Here is a 19,470-nt window from a genome sequence, read left to right as displayed (position 1 = left end):
CAAATGCAATTTATCCTGCTATTTGTGTCTCTGTAGTCAGTGACTTGCTCTAGAATCCAATGCCTCCATTAATTTTTACAGCCCTCTACTGGGTCTTCATCTCTCTATCCTCTGGTTCTCTGTTGCTATATTTCAAGCAAAGGTAGCACGTTATTATCCTCTCCTTTTCATTTCAAAGAACTGCAAAGGCCTCTTTGCTCTGTCTCCCAGGCTGGAGAAAGGTGGCACAATGACAGCTCACTGCAGCCTTGATCTCCCAGGCTCAAGCGACCCTCCCATCTTGGCCTCCCGAGTAGCTGGGAGTGTTGGTGTGCCACAACCACAGGCAGCTAGTTTTTTTTTTTTTTTTTTCCAGTAGAGATGAAGTCTTGCTAGCTTGCCTAGTTTGTCTTGAACTCCTCAGATCAGCTGATGTTCTCGCCTGGCCTCTCAAAGTGCTGGGATTACAGGTAAAAGCCACTGCACCTGACCTGCAAGGGTTTCTTAACATCATGGTAAGCCATGTGATGTCATTGAAATGGGGCAGGTATTAGTATCAGAAACACTAGTATTAAAACATAGGCTCCATTACTAGTAACTAAGAAAACTTAGTCAATATACACAATTTCTCTGTGTCTTGGTTTCCTCATTTGTGAAATGGGAATATTGCTTTTCTGCTATAAAAATTAAACAACGTATGTGAAAATGCCTTGAATATGACATGTGCTAAATAAATTTTATAGTCCTTTATACTTCTTTTTAGATAAATGTACAAAACAATACTTCCAAATATTTTAAATAAAATAGGCAAGATTTTTAATATTTTTTCTGAATGGCACTGCTAAAAATATTAATTAAAAAAAAAAACAGAATAACTCTAGGAAGGGTATCAGTGTTGACCTTGGAATCATGTCATATGGTGAAAAACAAACAAAACTAAGAATTTTTAGCATGCAGCTGTCCTGGCAAAGTGAAAATGTTATAGTAGTCTCTGACTTCTAACATCGGAAATAAGACCAATTAATAGAAATCATAAGAAGTTGGCTCAATATAAAGGTACATCTTCTAAATATTAAAGCTGTTTAACAATAGAATGAGTTGCTATACAAAGTAGTGGACTTCTCAAATTGAAAGGCATCTAGAAGAAGCAAGAGAGATAACTGTGTGCCTCAGAGGAGTGAGGAATTTCTGCTTTAAGTGTGAAATTTCTGTATGTCACTGTTTCTGAACCCTTTAGTTTCAAAGAAAACCTTCTACTAGATTTCCAGATATCTTTACACTCTTATTTCTCTGTTCCTTTCTGAAACTACTCATCAGATTAATGTGTTTACCATATTCCCAAATATTTTTCTCATTCTTACCTTTCTTGGAATACTCCATAACTTTCTATTCTTTAGTACATATAATTTCCTTACTCTTATAAGATACTTTCCCTATTTAACTCAGCTCAACTGAATCATTGGTTTGTATTCCAGATAACTTTTTAAAAAGTATTTAACAAATATTTATATTGTTCAAACTCAGGGCAGATGATGTTTTAAATTCTCTAGAAGTGTTGACATGTATCATCCTCATATCAACCCCAAGGGAGGTACGTGTTGCAAGTCCATATTTTATTCCCTGTATCTTGCTCTTATTTTTAAGTGTTTTTTTTTTCTGCAGGCTAGGAGGATGTTTGTCATATTTCTTAGACAGGTTGCATACTCTTTGATAACAAAGAACATACATTTTGCTATTTTAATATAATTGGCATTACTAAAATCAGAGCCCTGTATCAGGTTTACACTTAATAAATATTTTTGAATATATATAGAATTAATAGTGGTCACATTAAGTTAGAACAAAATTTCCTCCTTTTTCTTGAAATCATGATATTTTGAATAACTCCAAAACTTACTTGTCCATTTTCAAAGTATCTTGCCCAACGGTAGCTTGACATCACTCGTGTAAATCCATAAGGATGAGCCAGCATAAATCCAACTGCCATTTTATACAGCCTGAAAGTTACATAATTACATTACCATAGAATCACAGAATATTCTGACCATCATTAAAAGATGTATTTAAAAAATAGAGCACTTTGTTTTCTACCTAGCGTCCCAGAAGGTAAGAATAGAAGCTCCTCCGGCCCCATGTCCTCGTTGATTGTCATGGTTATCCACAAAGACAAGTGCTCTGTCAGAAGGCATGAAACCCCAACCTTCTCCCCAGTTCCTATTTTTGAAAAATAAGATATGCAGTTATGTATTATTTCACAATAGATTTAGAATAACTTGACCGTGCATCTCTTTCTGCATGGCCTCTGAAGATTAAACTCTCTAAGTAAATGGTTATTCTGTCAGATACATATATATACACACACACACACGTATATGTGCACACACACCATACACAAACACACGTGAGTAACCTACATGTACAGCCCATATTTGTATATACATGTATGTAATTCTTGAATTCTATTCATATTACAGATATAAGATTTTTGTTGTTAAAAAATGTCCTTTTGGAGGTTTCAGCATATTCTAATTTAGAGGCACTCCAGAAGGATCAATATCCATATCACATTATAAAGAATGTCAAACTAGATTAAAATAAGGCTTCAATACTATATTGCTATAATATATTTGAATACTTTAAATTAGTTAATATATGGAAGTTCTACAGTATAGACACATTGTACATACTTTACAAATGATGGGATCACTTTAATGATAACCTGGCTTTAAAAGATCATACGCAAACATCAGTCAAATCTAGTATATTCATCTCATACTTAGGAAAATCCCCAGGGATTGTTTAGGGTTCTTAGGCATACTGTCTTAAGACAGACACTCTAAATACAACAGATGATTGATTAGGGTTCAGGGCACTCGAACACTTATCATTAAAAACTGACTCCTTGATAGTTGTCTGAATAAGAAACTTCCAGAAAATAACTCACACTGGGGTACTATGACTAATACATCTATGCAATAATTCAGGGGAAAAGTTGTACTTATTTACTTTAAGTAACACATCTTCTCTCCATCCCACTTGCGAATAACTGTGCCGAGTTTTGCACCATACTTGAATTCTGTCACCCGGCCATTTCCAAAGTACTGACTGCTTGTAATTGGTTCACCACCCAGATCAATTACCTAGTAGAAATTTAGGAAAAATAACAATTTTCATAAGGACTTTAAGTATTTTAACTGATATGTTGATATTATATACTACTTATTATTAGTTTTGGTCTTGTTTTTTCTTTTTTTTTTTCTGGCCTCAAGCAATCCTCCTTCCACAGCTTCCCCAAGTGCTGAGACTGAAAGCAGCAGCCACCACGCCCAGTCCTATTTGTGAAATGAAATGCTCACAATGGTTTTCTTATTCTTAATCTCAACAGGTAATATTCTTTTATTCTTTATTTTTTGATGAAGTATGCACTACAATATTGAAAGAAACATGATGTCAAGGTTACCTGTTGTCCTGTGAGAATAATTACCTAATTTTTAGTCTTGTACATCAATGATAATCATAGGAACAGCTCACACTAACACAACATTTACTATCTGACTGACATTTTTGATAAATATTAACTCTTTTCATTTTCCAAAGAAAATCAAGACATAACTATTATCATTCTCCTACATTCTGTGTACCTCCATAAAACCTGTTGTGATAATTAGATATGCTGTATCTGAAGAAGAGGTTAGAGAACACTGTTTTATATAAATGACTCAGTCCTTAAGCTACATAAATTGCATTTTTAAGGGATTCTGCCATTGTTTTTCTAATGAATAAGATGACATCTTTATGCATATATGTATTGATGTACCTCTTGGAAAATGAAAGGTTTACTTCCTTCAGGGAACCAGTTAGTGTTTAGATTATGCAGTTTATCCAAAACTGCCTTTATGTCTCCAGGCCACATGTGCTTGGAAGCATCAAGTCTGAAGCCAGCAACACCAATGTCAATGAGACGGTTCAGATATTCGGCAATCTCAGAACGCACATAATCTTTCTCCAGTGCAAGATCCAGAAGACCAACCAGACGACAATCTCTGACCTGTTGAGATAAAAATGTTGTCATTGATTCACAAAACATCATTTTCACCTGAGAATACATTTGATTATTCATTGATTCAGTTATCCATCAATAGATATTCTGCAGTGACTTCTTTACACTGGGCACTGAGGACGTTGACATCTTACTGTGGATGTATCTTTGAAATATTATCTAGCAGAAAACAGAGAATTTAGGAAATAAAGTCGATGAGCTTTTTAACTGATTGGGAGCTTTTTAAAGGTGGGCAAATGTGTATTGAGTAAACAATCTTGAATCGATAGTTAACATTTTAAAAGCATAGATTTGAGTCTCTTAAAGTAGTCAACCCTGTTAACCTGTGTCCCTAAGAGATCTATAATAGTATTTAAAAGGGAGTTCAATTAGCTGCATGTCTATAATAAAAGGCATATATCACTCTTAATCAGATCACTATCTTAAAAAAATTACCTGATTAGCATCATTGTAGTTCTCAATCTCTCCACTTCCAGTTTGACATTTACCATCATTAAAATCCCATCCAGAATATGGGACTGCTGGAAAATCCCTATTTCCAGCATTGAAGTAACTTCCACAAGTACTGCTTGTTCCTGAACCCGCACCACTACCACACATATGATTAATTACAGCATCCACATAAATACGAACCTGGAAAACAAAGTTTCTCCTTCAGTGTGACTTAGAGAGAGGTAGAAATTTAAAGCATTTTTGATTAAAGTTTATAGTGTGTTAATAAAACTCCAAAATATTTCCTTATATCTTATAACTATTTCCCTACAAGACCAAAAGTCAAATGTGAAAGGAAAGTAATATGAACTAAATACCTACATCCAATCTAGACGCCGGGCAAATATTTATAGGAATGATAAATTGAGAGATCCAGAAACTACCATCAATAGGAGGAAACACAAAAAGCCCATTTCAGGGAGACAAAACTCAGTTGCGACTGGAAAGGTTACTGTTTTGGAAACTTCAGTTGGTCACCAGGAGAAAGCCTGTACTCTCTGTCTCACTCTTTATCTCTTTTTTTAAATTATACTTTCTGTTCTGGGGTACATGCGCAGATCGTGCAGGATTGTTAAACTGGGCCCCTTCCTTACACCTTATACAAAAATTAACTCCACATGGATTAAAGATTTAAACCTAAGACCTAACACCATAAAAACCCTAGAAGAAAACCTAGGCAATACCATTCAGGACATAGGCATAGGCAAGGACTTCATGACTGAAACACCAAAAGCAATGGCAACAAAAGCCAAAATAGACAAATGGGATCTAATTAAACTTAAGAGCTTCTGCACAGCAAAAGAAACTATCATTAGAGTGAACCTGTAACCAACAAAATGGGAAATCCTGTACCCTGTACTTAGCATTTGAAGACAAATAAGGTAGATAGTAGTCTCCAGTTATGCTCCTCACTAAATAGAGAAGCTAGCTATTCATCATGAAAAACCCAAGAATTATGGATAGAGACATAAGTCATCTAAAAATGATAGCAAAATTGTAACTGGAATTTTTAATTACTAACCAGAAAAGTATTTCTAACAAATATGGAGAGCTATAATGGTTGAAATTTGATATTTGGCTTTATAAGTAAAAATTCTGCTGTAAACTTTAACTTAACTCTTTAGTAGACAGACAGCACATACACAAATACTTACAAAAGTTGAACATAAGGCAAAAGTTAATTTTCAGTTATAAGGTATCAAGTAAAATAAAAAATTGAAAATATGGAAAACTTTCTGCTCCAAAGGAGCAAGAAACAGGCGAGAGAAATCATTTTCCCATATGCTATTTTTGAAAGAAACTAGAATTCACTTACCCCAACATTGTTACATCTAGTCACCATGTCTCTAAATTCATCTTCATTTCCAGATCTTGTGCATAATTTGTAGCTAATTGGTTGGTATCTTTCCCACCAAGGTCTTGAAGGGTTGTGAACTACAAGATTTTCATTTGGTGGAGAGACCTACAAATTAAATAGTCTTAAGTACCAAATTGTGTCTTACATTATATCATTGAATGTTCTAGAAACTAATCAATAATACAAAAATATTCTTGAATGTTTGTATATGCAATTGCCTCTTGAAAATATTAACAGCAAATTAGAGGATTCTTGTTGGAGAAAGAATGTTTCAGAAAGAAAATATAAAGTTGCCAATAAGACTATATTGTTTTTTCCTCAGAAAACTGTTTTACTTAGAATACTTACATGTGAAGTACAATGTTGCCGCAGCTTCACAGATAAGATCAGAACACTACTTAATACAACACAGCAAATTCTGCAATTTATAATAGGAATAATACCCACCTGAACCCCTCCAAATCCTCTGGGAGCTAAGTATCGCTCACATTCAAGAGCAATATCAACCCATCGCCATTCAAACAGATGAACAATAGATGTCCGTCCTTCTTGTGTATGTGGGGAGTACTGAGCCCAGCACAACCCGATGGATAAGAGCAACAGAAAGAACTTCATTTTGCCTTGAAGTTGTCAGTGTCCTTTCCAGAAACTATTTATATTCCTGTAAGAAGCACATTTTACAAAGTAAATATTAGCATGCCTAAATACTTGAGGACAAACTGTTTATTCATAATCTGAAAAGGATCACCAACAAAAATTTTAACAGGTGAGGAACATTAAAAAGTCTCTCATGGAAATAATCTAAATGACCTTTAGAAATTAATCTTTTTTTCTTATTGATAAAATATTAACCTTTACAAACCTCTGGTAGTGGGTATACACACACACACACACACACACATATAGCACATACATAAGGACAGTGTATATATTTACACACAGACCTGTATACACACACACACACACACACACACACACACATCTACATCGTCCTTATTTATGTGTGTGTACATATATATATATATATAGACTCGTGTGTGTGTGTGTGTGTGTGTGTGTGTGTGTGTGTGGTTTGGCTGTGTCCCCTCCAAAAACTCATTTTGAATGTAGCTCCCATAATCCCCATGTGTTCTGAGAGGGACCTGGTGGAATGTAACGGAAATTGAATCACGGGGGCAGTTATCCCACGTTGCTGTTTTCATGATAGTGAGTTCTCACAAGATCTGATGGTTGTATAAGGGGCTTTTCGAGTTTTTGGTCAGAAGGTCTCCTTCCTGTCATTAAGTGAAGAAGGATGTGTTTCCTTCCCCTTCCACAAAGTTTCTAAGTTTCCTGAGGCTTCCCCAGCCATGTGGAACTGTGCGTTGATTGAATCTTTTTCTTTTATATGTTACCCAGTCTTGGTCACTTCTTTATAGCAGCATGAGAACAAAGTAATGCATTTATATATTACTGTGTGTGTGTGTGTGTGTATGTGTATATATATATATATATATATATATATAGTGCATATGTATAAAATATTGTGTATATATATAGTCCTATATATGTGTATATATATATAAATCTTAATTAAAGAACACATAAATAAGGATATTATTTTATTTCTGATGTCCTTCACTAATAGAAAATAACAACTGAAGCCAACAGAATATTCAAAATATTGCTTTAACTGTCTATTTTCAAATGTTTGTCATGTTTCCATTTCAAACAGAGGTGTTATGTAATATTTCCATTTTAAAAATCAGCTCTGTTTACCATCCTTAATTCAAATATTCGGTTGTTTAAATTTCTGCACTAAGATTTTAAATATTTAAACTCTGAAAGCTCATGAATTTGAGAAACTAACTGTTTTCCCCTCCATCAAGTCATGTGCTTAATATAGTGCATACAGTTTTAGGATTCTATTATAATCATTCTATTATAAATAAATAAATTTGCATATCTTTCCTTCTTAATGTAATGTTAGTGAAATGCTATGAAACAGTAGTAATAGTATAGGTGGTAAAAACTTCATCCATTCATTCAACAAGTGTTAAGTGTGTGTCTGCTTTTTGCCAAGCACTGTAGGTGATGTTCAGGAGACAATGAAAAAGACAAGTTCCTGTTCTCAGAGATCTTACATTCTAGTGGAAAGAAAAGAAAATTTACTAGTAAATAACAGTAATAGCAACAGTACTAACAGTGATGATAAAAATAATTTCACATAGTAATAAAAACTAGTATGAAATAATAAAATAGAGAATGATGTTGCTGTCAGGTATTGTAGACTGGATAGTAATGGAAGAGACCCCTTAAAAGAGTGACTTCATGATGTGATATGAAGGATTGGAAGTGTCCAGTCATTTAGAGATCAGAGAAAGAGCAATTTAGATAGAGGAAAGAGCAAGAGTAATGTCCCAAGAAAAGAAAAGGTTAATACATAAGACACGTTAAAAAAAAAAAAGTCAGTGTAGCTAGAGCACATGTGATAAAGTATGGGATAAAATGAGATGAGGTCAGAGAGGTAGGCCAGATCATGTAGAACTTTGTAGAACATGAACAAAGAGACAGCTGATAAGCCTGTAAGAAGGGGAACTGAAAGGCTAATAGGGTTAAAAAAAAAATCACCCTTGCCTCTGGGAAGAAACCAGACTATAGCAGGATAAGAGTGGAAAGAAGTAGATGTTAGAAGACTTTATAGGACTTCCACCAAGATGGCCGAATAGGAACAGCTGCAGTCTGCAGATCCCAGTGAGAGCAAACCAGAAGATGAGTGATTGCTGCATTTCCAACTGAGGTACCAGGTTCATCTCATTGGGACTGCTTACCGTGGGAATAGTCCAAGGTGGGCAAGCTAAAGCAGGGTGGGGCACTGCCTCACCCCTGAGGTGCAAGCGGCCGGAGAACTCATTCTCTCAGCCAAGAAAAGCCATTTGGGACATTTTTCCACATTCCAGCTCAGATACTGTGCTTTTCCCACTGTCTACACAACCCACAGACCAGGAAACTCCCCTGGTGCCTACAATGCCAAGCTAAAATCCACTGGCTGGCTTAAAACTCTCGCAGACATTACAGCAGCCTGAGCTCCACCTGGGACATTGGAGCTTGGTGGGGTGAGAGGCACCTGCCACTGCTGAGGCTCTGGTAGGCAATTTCAACATTGCCTGTGTAAACAAAGCCCCCTGGAAGTTTACACAGCAGCTGGGTGGAGCCCAGCACTGCAGCTCAGCATGGCCTCGGCAGGCAGACAGACTGTCAGGTAGATTCCCTTCTTGATGGGCAGTGCATCTCATTAAAAAAAAAAAAAAAACAGTAATCATTATATTATAAAGACCCATGCACAGGTATGTTCATTGTGGCACTGTATATAAGAGCAAAGACCTGGAACCTACCCAAATGCCCATCGATGATAGACTGGACAAAGAAAATATACACCACGGAATACTATACAGCCATAAAAAATGATGAGTTCGTGTCCTTTGTAGGGACATGGATGAATCTGGAAACCATCACTCTCAGCAAACTGACACAAGAACAGAGAATCAAACACCACATTTTCTCACTCATAAGTGAGTATTGAACAATGAGAAGACATGAACACAGGGAGGGAAACATCGCACACTGGGGTCTGTTGCGGGGGACTAAGGGAGGGGCAGTGGGGGATAGGGAGGTTGGGGAGGGATAACAAAGGGAGAAATGCCAGACATAGGTGACGGGGGGATGGAGGCAGCAAACCACCTTGCCAGGTATATACCTATGCAACAATCCTGCATGATCTACACTTGTACCCCAGAACCTAAAGTACAATAAGACAAAATTGCTTAGAAGACGGAGTCTTTTGGGATTTGCTCAAATGGAAATATGACATTTGTAATTAACATGTCATATATTTTACAGACTTTGAATTTATTCTCCTATGTCATTTTAATGTTGCCTCTTGTGATCTTTTTATACTTTGATTTATCTCTGTCCAAAATATGTCAGATCCTAAACTGATAACACTTGAATAAAAAGGGTTTTGTTGCCCACAAGAAAAAAAAAAAAAAAACATGGTAGCCCATCAGGGACTTACAAAGCCCCTACCTTACTGAGACAGAGCACCTGGGAAAACAGGCAGTTGTGGGTTTGACTTCAGCAGACTTAAATGTTCCTGCCCAGCAGCCCTGAAGGGAGTAACTGATCCCCCAGCACAGTGCTTGAGCTCCCTTAAGGGACAGGCTGCCTCCTCAAGTGGTTCCATGACCCACCCCCCACCGTTTATCCTAACTGAGATACACATACATGTCATACAGGAGAGCTCTGGCTGTCATCTGGCAGGTACTATTTTGGGATGAAACTATCAGAGGAAGAAAGAAGCAGCAATCTTTGCTATTCTGCAGCCCCTGTGGGTGATTCCTAGGCAAGCAGGGTCTGAAGTGCACCTCCAGCAAACTCCAGCAGACCTGCAGCAGAGGGGCCCAACTGTTAGAAGGAAAACTAACAAACAGAAAGAAACAGCTTCAACATCAACAGAAAGGAGGTCCACTCAGAAACCCCACCCAAAAGTCACCAACTTCGAAGATCAAAGGTAGATAAATCCATGAAGATGGGAAGGAACCAGCGCAAAAAGCCTGAAATCACCAAAAGCCAAACCGTCTCTTCTCCTCCAGGGTATCACAACCCCTCACCAGCAAGGGAACAAAACTGGATGGAGAATGAGTTTGACGAATTGACAGAAGCAGGCTTCAGAAGCTGGGTAAAAAAATTCTCCGAGCTAAAGGGGCATTTTATTTTTTTTATTTTTATTTTTTTAGATGGAGTTTCACTCTCGTTACCCAGGCTGGGGTGCAATGGCGCGATCTCAGCTCACCGCAACCTCTGCCTCCTGGGTTCAAGCAATTCTCCTGCCTCAGCCTCCCAAGTAGCTGGGACTTACAGGTGTTTTCCAACCCATTGCAAGGAAAGTAAGAACCTTGAGAAAAGGTTAGATGAAATGCTAACAAGAATAACCAGAGTGGAGAAGAACATAAATGACATGATGGAGCTGAAAAACACAGCATGAGAACTTCTTGAAGCATACACAAGTTTCAATAGCTGAATCGATCAAGCAGAAGAAAGGATATCAGAGATTGAAGATTAATTCAATGAAATAAAGCAATAAGGCAAGATAAGAGAAAAAAGAGTGAAAAGAAATGAAAAAAAAACCTCCAAGAAATATGGGATTATGTGAAAAGACCAAACCTACGTTTGCTAGGTATACCTGAAAGTGACAGGCAGAATGAAATCAAATTGAGAACACTCTTTAGGATATTATTCAGGAGAACTTCCTCAACCCAGCAAGGCAGGCCAACATTCAAATACAGGAAATGCAGAGAACACCACAAAGGTATTCCTGGAGAAGAGTAACCCCAAGGCAATAATCCTCAGATTCACCAGGGTTGAAATGAAGGAAAAAATGCTAAAGGCACCCAGAGAGAAAGATCGGGTTACTCACAAATGAAAGCCCAACAGACTCACAGCAGATCTCTCTGCAGAAACCTTACAAGCCAGAAGAGAGTAGGACCAATATTCAACATCCTAAAAGAAAAGAAGTTTCAACCCAGAATCTCATATCCAGCCAAACTAAGCCTTATAAGTAAAGGAGAAGTAAAATCCTTTACAGACAAGCAATGGCTAAGAGATTTTATCACCACCATGCCTGCCTTACAAGAGCTCCTGAAGGAAGCAGTAAACATGGAAAGAAATGACCAGTACCAGCCACTGCAAAAGCATACCAAACTATAAAGACCATCAACACTATGAAGAAACTGTGTCAACTAACAGGCAAAACAACCAGCTAGCATCAAAATGACGAGATCAAATTCACACATAACAATATTAACCTTAAATGTAAATGGGCTAAATGCCTCAATCAAAAGACACAGACTGGCAAATTGGATATAAGTCAAGACCTATTGGTGTGCTATATTTAGGAAACCCATCTCATGCAAAGACATATACAGGGTCAAAATAAAGGGATGGAGGAAGATTTACCAAGCAAATGGAGAGCACGAAAAAAGTAGGGGTTGCAATCCTTGTCTCTGATAAAACAAACCTTAAACTAACAAAGATCAAAAAAGACAAAGAAGGGCATTACATAATGGTAAAGGGATTAATACAACAAGAAGAACTAACTATCCTAAATATATATGCACCCAATACAGGATCACCCAGAAACATAACACAAGTTCTTAATGACCTACAAAGAGACTTAGACTCCCATACAAATAATAGTGGGAGACTTTAACACCCCACTGTCAATTTTAGACAGATAAATGAGACAGAAAATTAACTAGGATATCCAGGACTTGCTCTCAGATCTGGACCAAGTGGACCTATAGACATCTACAGATCTCTGCACCCCAAAACCACAGAATACACATTCATCTCAGCACCCCATCACACTTACACTAAAATTGAGCACATAATTGGAAGTAAAACACTCCTCAGCAAATGCAAAAGAATGGAAATCGTAACAAACAGTCTGTCATACCATGGTGCAATCAAATTAGTACTCAAGATAAAGAAACTTACTCAAAACTGCACAACTGCATGGAAACTAAACAACCTGCTCCTGGATGAATAATGAAATGATTGCAGGCATAAAGATGTTCTTTCAAACCAATGAGAATGAAGACACAATGTACCAGAATCTCTGAGACACATTTAAAGCAGTGCCTAGAGGGAAATTTATAGCAATAAATGCCCATTAGAGAAGGGAGGAAAGATATAAAATCAACACCCTAACATCACGATTGAAAGAACTAGAGGAGGAAGATCAAACAAACGCAAAGGCCAGCAGAAGCCAGCATAAAGGGCTCTGGAATTTTGTCGAAGGTCTTCTCTGTATCTATTGAGGTAATCATGTAGTTTTTGTCTTTGGTTCTGTTTATGTGATGAATTATCTTTATAGATTTGCTTTTGTTTAAACAGCCTTGCATCCCTGGGATGAAGCTCACTTGATCATAATGGATAAGCTTTTTGATGTTCTGTTGGATCTGGTTTGCCAGTAATTTATTGAAGATTTTTGCATCAATGTTCGTCATGGATATTGGCCTGAAATTTTCTTAATTTTATATAATAAATTATAAATATTAAACATTTTTAAAAATCTTAATGCAGAAATCTAAAAACCAAATATTTGAATTAAGGATGGGAAACAGCTTATTTTTAAAATGGAAATATTACATAACACCTCTGAAATGGAAACTGGTAAACATTTGAAAACTGACAGTAAAGTAATATTTTGAGAATTCAGTTGGCTTCAATTGTTATTTTCTATTAGTGAAGGATATCAAAAATAAAACACTGCCCTTATTTATGTGTTATTTAATTAGGATATATATATACACATACACACATATATATAAGGACTATATATATTTACTGTATTATATATGGACTGCATATATACACTGTTTTATATATATATATATATATATATGTATTAGTTTGTTCTCATGCTTCTATAAAGAAGTGACCAAGACTGGGTAACATATAAAGGAAAAAGATTCAATCAACACACAGTTCCACATGGCTGGGGAAGCCTTAGGAAACTTACAAATCTGGTGGAAGGGAAAGGAAACACATCCTTCTTCACTTGATGGCAGGAAGGAGACATTCTGACCAAAAACTCGAAAAGCCCCTTATACAACCATCAGATCTTGTGAGAATTCACTATCATGAAAACAGCAACGTGGGATAACTGCCCCCGTGATTTAATTTCCGTTACATTCCACCAGGTCCCTCCCAGAACACATGGGGATTACAGGAACTACATTGAAGATGAGTGTTTGGAGGGACACAGCCAAACCACACACACACACACACACACACACACACACACACACACACAGTCTATATATATATGTACACACACATAAATAAGACTGTATAGATATGTGTGTGTGTGTGTGTACAGGTCTTATGTGTGTAAATATATACACTGTGCTTATGTGCTATATATGTGTGTGTGTGCATGTGTGTATACACACTGCCAGAGGTTTGTAAAGGTTAATATTTTATCAATAAGAAAAAAAGATCAATTTCTAAAGGTCATTTAGATTATTTCCATGAGAGAATTTTTAATGTTCTTCACCTGTTAAAATTTTTATTGGTGATCCTTTTGAGATTATGAACAAACAGTCTGTCCTCAAGTATTTAGGCATGCTAATATTTACTTTGTAAAATGTGCTTCTTACAGGAATATAAATAGTTGCTGGAAAGGACACAGACAACTTCAAAGCAAAATGAAATTCTTTCTGGAGGTACACAGAATGTAGAGAATGATAATAGTTATTTCTTTATATTCTTTGGCAATGAAAAGAGTTAATATTTATCAAGAAATGTCAGTCAGATAGTAAATGTTGTGTTAGTGTGAGCTGTTCCTATGATTATCATTGATGTACAAGACTAAAAATTAAGTATTCTCCCACGACAATAGGTAACCTTGACATTATGTTTCTTTCAATAATGTAGTGTATACTTCATCAAAATTAAAAAATAAAAGAATATTACCTGTTGAGATAATAAGAATAAGAAAACCATTGTGAGCATTTCATTTCACAAATAGGACTGGGCGTGGTGGTTCCTGCTTTCAGTCTCAGCACGTGGGGAAGCTGTGGCAGGAGGATTGCTTAAGGCCAGAAAAAAAAAAAGGGAAAAAAACAAGACCAAAACTAATAATAAATAGTATATACTATTACGGTACTGGTTAAAATACTTTAAAGTCCTTATGAAAATTCATATTTTTCCTAAATTTCTACTAGGTAATTGATCTGGGTGGTGAGCCAATTACAAGCAGTCAGTACTTTGGAAATGGCCGGGCGACAGAATTCAAGTATGGTGCAAAACTCGGCACAGTTATTCGCAAGTGGGATGGAGAGAAGATGTGTTACTTAAAGTAAATAAGTACAACTTTTCCCCTGAATTATTTCATAGATCTATTAGTCATAGTACCCCAGTGTGAGTTATTTTCTGGAAGTTTCTTATTCAGACAACTATCAAGGAGTTAGTTTTTAATGATAAGTGTTCGAGTGCCCCGAACCTTAATCAATCATCTTTTGTATTTAGAGTGTCTGTCTTAAGACAGTATGCCTAAGAACCCTAAACGATCCCTGGGGATTTTCCTAAGTATGAGATGAATATACTGGATTTGACTGACGTTTGCATATGATCTTTTAAAGGCATGTTATTATCATTAAAACAATCTCATAATTTGTAAAGTATGTACAATATGTCTATACCATAGAATTCACATATATTATATTAATTAACTTAAAGTATTAAAACATTTATATTATACCAATTAGTATTAAGGCCTTATTTTAATCTAGTTTGACATTCTTTATAATGTGATATGGATATTGATCCTTCTGGAGTGCCTCTAAATTAGAATATGCTGAAACCTCCAAAAGGACATTTTTTAATAACAAAAATCTTATATATGTAATATGAAAAGAATTCAAGTATTACATACACGTATATACAAATATGGGCTGTATATGTAGGTTACTCACGTGTGTTTGTGTATGGTGTGTGTGCACATATACGTGTGTGTGTGTGTATATATATGTATCTGACAGAATAACCATTTACTTAGAGAGTTTAATCTTCAGAGGCCATGCAGAAAGAGATGCACGGTCAAGTTATTCTAAATCTATTGTGAAATAATACATAACTGCATATCTTATTTTTCAAAAATAGGAACTGGGGAGAAGGTTGGGGTTTCATGCCTTCTGACAGAGCACTTGTCTTTGTGGATAACCATGACAATCAACGAGGACATGGGGCCGGAGGAGCTTCTATTCTTACCTTCTGGGACGCTAGGTAGAAAACAAAGTGCTCTATTTTTTAAATACATCTTTTAATGATGGTCAGAATATTCTGTGATTCTATGGTAATGTAATTATGTAACTTTCAGGCTGTATAAAATGGCAGTTGGATTTATGCTGGCTCATCCTTATGGATTTACACGAGTGATGTCAAGCTACCGTTGGGCAAGACATTCTGAAAATGGACCAGTAAGTTTTGGAGTTATTCAAAATATCATGTTTTCAAGAAAAAGGAGGATATTCTGTCCTAAGTTAATATGGCCACTATTAATTCTATATGTATTCAACAAATATTTATTAAGTGTAAACCTGATACAGGGCTCTGATTTTAGTAATGCCGATTATATTAAAGTAGTAAAATGTGTGTTCTCTGTTATCAAAGAGTATGCAAGCTGTTTGAGAAATATGACAAACATCCTCCTAGCCTGCAGAAAAAAAAAACACTTAAAAATAAGAGCCAGACACAGGGAATAAAATATGGACTTCTAACAAGTACCTACCTCGGGGTTGATATTAGGTTGATACATGCCAACTCTTCTAGAGAATTTAAAATGTCATCTGCTCATAGTGGGAGCCATATAAATATTTGTTAAATACTTTTAAAAAGTTACATGGAATACAAAGCAATGATTGAGCTGAGCTGAGTTAAATAGGGAAAATATCTTATAAGAGGAAAGAAATTATATGTACCAAAGAATAGAAAGTTATAGAGTATGCCAAGAAAGATAAGAATGAGAAAAATATTTGGGAGTATGGTAAACATATTAATCTGATGAGTAGTTTCAGAAAGGAACAGAAATAAGAGTGTAAAGATATTTGGAAAGCTAGTAGGTTTTCTTTGAAACTAAAGGGTTCAGAAATAGTGACATACAGAAATTTCACACTCAAAGCAGAAATTCCTCACTCCTATGAGGCAAACAGATAGCTCTCTCGCTTCTTCTAGATGCTTTTCAGTTTGAGAAGTCCACTACTTTGTATAGCAACTCATTCTATTGTTAAACAGCTTTAATATTTAGAAGGTGTACCATTATATTGAGCCAACTTCTTATAATTTCTACTAATTGGTCTTATTTCTGATGTTAGGAGTCAGAGGCTATTTTTATTTTTTCTATTACTATAACATTTTCACTTTGCCAGGACAACTGCATGCTAAAAACTCTTAATTTCTTTTCATTTTTCACCATATGACATGATTTTAAGGCCGACACTGAGAAACCTTCCTAGGGTTATTCTGGGTTTTTTAAATTAATATTTTTAGCAGTGCCAATCAGAAAAATATATTACAAATCTAGCCAATTTTATTTAAAATATTTGGAAGTATTGTTTTTACACTCTAGTTTTGTTTCATTTTGTTTTTGTTTTTGTTTTTGTTTTTGTTTTTGTTTTGCTGTGCAGAAGCTCTTAAGGTTAATTAGATCCCATTTGTTCATTTTGGCTTTTGTTGCCATTGCTTTTGGTGTTTTAGTCATGAAGTCTTTGCCCATGCCTATGTCCTGAATTTGTATTGCCTAAGCATATTCAATAAAATGAAGGAAGACTAGAGTACCAGAGGCTATGGGATTCTCAAGGGAAAATAATAGAACCGAGGTTGGAGATCTAGGTTCATGTCTGATAAGGTGTGATTTTGTAGCCTACCATGAGTAGTTGGAATTATTCTGAGTGCAATAAAAATGTAAGAGTTTTAAGCACTAACATTTTAGTTTGATTTAAATTGTATGAATATAATTTTGTGGTCTTAGGTAAAATGAAGTAAGAGAGTAAAATAATGGAAGTAGACGACCAGTTGTAGGTTGTTTTGGAAGACAGGGAAAAGAAAACTGTGACCTGGATGAAGGGATGACAGAGGATACAAAAGAAATGCAAGAAATCAAGAGATGTTTTGAAGATACAATCAATAGTTCATGCTAAGGTTTATAAGAAGAGATAAAGTTGAGTTAAAGAGAGAGAAATCAGGAAACATCACAGGTTTCTAAGCAGTAAGAAGATAATATAGAAAAAGACTTATGCATGAAAAAAATGAGGGTTTCATATTGGATATGTTAATTAATGTCTGTGGAACTTTGAAGTGGTGATAACAAGCAACTGATGGAAATACAAGGCTGAAGTCCAAGTTCTGAGTTTAAGATACCTAGGTGTCCACAGAAAATAGTTGTTTAAAATCCATGAAAATGATTACACTCACCTAGAGGAGAGATGATAGAGAAAGAAGAGAAATAGATAAGAATGAGGACTTAGGTGGAACAGAATAAGATAATCCAGTTTAAGAACACAAATGAACAAAGCTGAAAAAGAGTAATCAGTGAGACCTAAGGAAACAGGAGAGGAGAATTAAACAACCAAAGGAAGATAGGAAGAGAGAGTGGCCCACTGTCTTGAATACTGCTATGAAGTAGATTAAGCTGAGAATAGAGAAGTATATTGGACTGGTAACATAAATGTCATTGATGATATTGACAAGAGCAGATTCAGTGAAGTGATCATGGTAAAAAGTTGACAGTAGAGAGATGAATAACGAATGAGGTTGTGGATGTGGAGACAGTGTGATAAAAAGAGAGATATGATTAGGAAAGGGCGCAAGAAAATGAACAAAGAAATATACCCAAAAGGATATCTGAGGGCGGTCATTGATATTTTTTGTGGGAATATTGTAATGTATGAAATCTGAGAGGAACGATGCAGAAGAAAGGGAAAACCTGCTAAATCAAAAGAGGGAGGATAATCTGAAAAAATTAAGTCCTCCAAAAGATAAAAATGGAGTGTTATCATTAACATAAGGAGAGAAAAATGGCCTTTCTTAGAATGAGGTGTACTTTCTTCATTGTAGGAGGAGAAAAAAAGGAAAATGCTAAGGGAAAATGCAGGACAGCTCTCCAAGTGGCCTTGGGCCAACCCAGTTCTTTGCCTTCTCTCACTTACGGTTCTCAAGAATAGTTGTAGAATGAGCTGGGAATGCAGCATCCTGCGATAAGGCTCAGACTCTGTTACTTTGTCTCTTAGAACAGCATTTCCTTCAGTGCTTTAGCCCAGTGTATCACTTGATGCCCAGGTTATAAAACAGGGGGCGGGCTTCTTTCGGGGTCCCTTAGATGAGGTACAAATAGGGCACATGCAAATGAGACTGCACCCGCTCTAGGAAAATTGTCTGAGTCTTGGGAGGCTGGCTCCTCATGAATCCCAGGTTTCTGTGTCTCTTGATGCCTATCTGTAAGCAATAAACCTGCTTCGTGTAACTTTTTGTGTGTATGTTCTCTCTCACCGGACTTATGCAAGTAGTAGAAATTGTAGCCCAAGATGAGTGAGCTGAAGTGGTACCAATGCACAGTGAATCTGCTTTGTGGCAGGGACAGATATATTTATAGGTCAAAAGAAGAGACACTTCTGAGTTATGGCCTCTATGTCCTCATTTAAACATTAAAAAACAAGTGAGAGTTATAAAGAAACCTATATGAGGCCCCTAATGAATTCCATATTTAATGTCAAGATGAAGGAGAATGAATAGAGTATTGAGAAGAAAACCCAGACAGCATGGTGTCATGACAGTCCTAAGTAAACATTCCTATTGTAGAATAAGAAAAAGAACAAAAAGTCATAAACACCAAGTCAAAGCTATTAGAAAAAAATGAAAAGAAGAAAGAATATAGAGAAAGTAGGGGAAGATTCCAGTGAGCTCAATAGAAGTAAGAACTGTAGACTGTAAAATTTAGGTTTCTTCTATTTGTTTAATCTTATTAACAGCAAAAGTACTTGCA

The 19,470-nt window shown here is 36.0% G+C and overlaps 1 protein-coding gene and 1 long non-coding RNA gene across 2 annotated transcripts in view; one reads left to right on the top strand and one right to left on the bottom strand.

The window, feature by feature from the left end:
- Positions 1-19,470, bottom strand: part of LOC105726773 (pancreatic alpha-amylase) — a 28,079-nt gene that overhangs the window by 1,990 nt on the left and 6,619 nt on the right. The window contains exons 2-8 of the mRNA XM_064371071.1: positions 6,336-6,549; positions 5,847-5,993; positions 4,475-4,672; positions 3,797-4,027; positions 2,986-3,119; positions 2,071-2,193; positions 1,877-1,976 (exon numbers count right to left, since the gene is read on the bottom strand). Of these exons, the coding sequence (XP_064227141.1) occupies positions 1,877-1,976; positions 2,071-2,193; positions 2,986-3,119; positions 3,797-4,027; positions 4,475-4,672; positions 5,847-5,993; positions 6,336-6,503 (1,101 nt within the window). The 5' untranslated portion in view covers positions 6,504-6,549. The remainder of the gene's footprint in view (positions 1-1,876; positions 1,977-2,070; positions 2,194-2,985; positions 3,120-3,796; positions 4,028-4,474; positions 4,673-5,846; positions 5,994-6,335; positions 6,550-19,470) is intronic.
- On the top strand, positions 14,697-15,902 carry LOC105726775 (uncharacterized). Its single transcript, XR_010340626.1, has 3 exons — positions 14,697-14,790; positions 15,594-15,716; positions 15,811-15,902. It is a non-coding gene; the product is annotated as an uncharacterized LOC105726775 (long non-coding RNA).

This window comes from Aotus nancymaae, unplaced genomic scaffold (genome assembly GCF_030222135.1).
Source record: "Aotus nancymaae isolate 86718 unplaced genomic scaffold, 86718_ANA_hifiasm-v0.15.2.pri h1tg000117l, whole genome shotgun sequence".
Lineage (NCBI taxonomy): Eukaryota > Metazoa > Chordata > Mammalia > Primates > Aotidae > Aotus > Aotus nancymaae.
The sequence above is the reverse complement of the archived record's forward strand: the minus strand, read 5'-3'. Positions and strand labels throughout refer to the sequence as shown.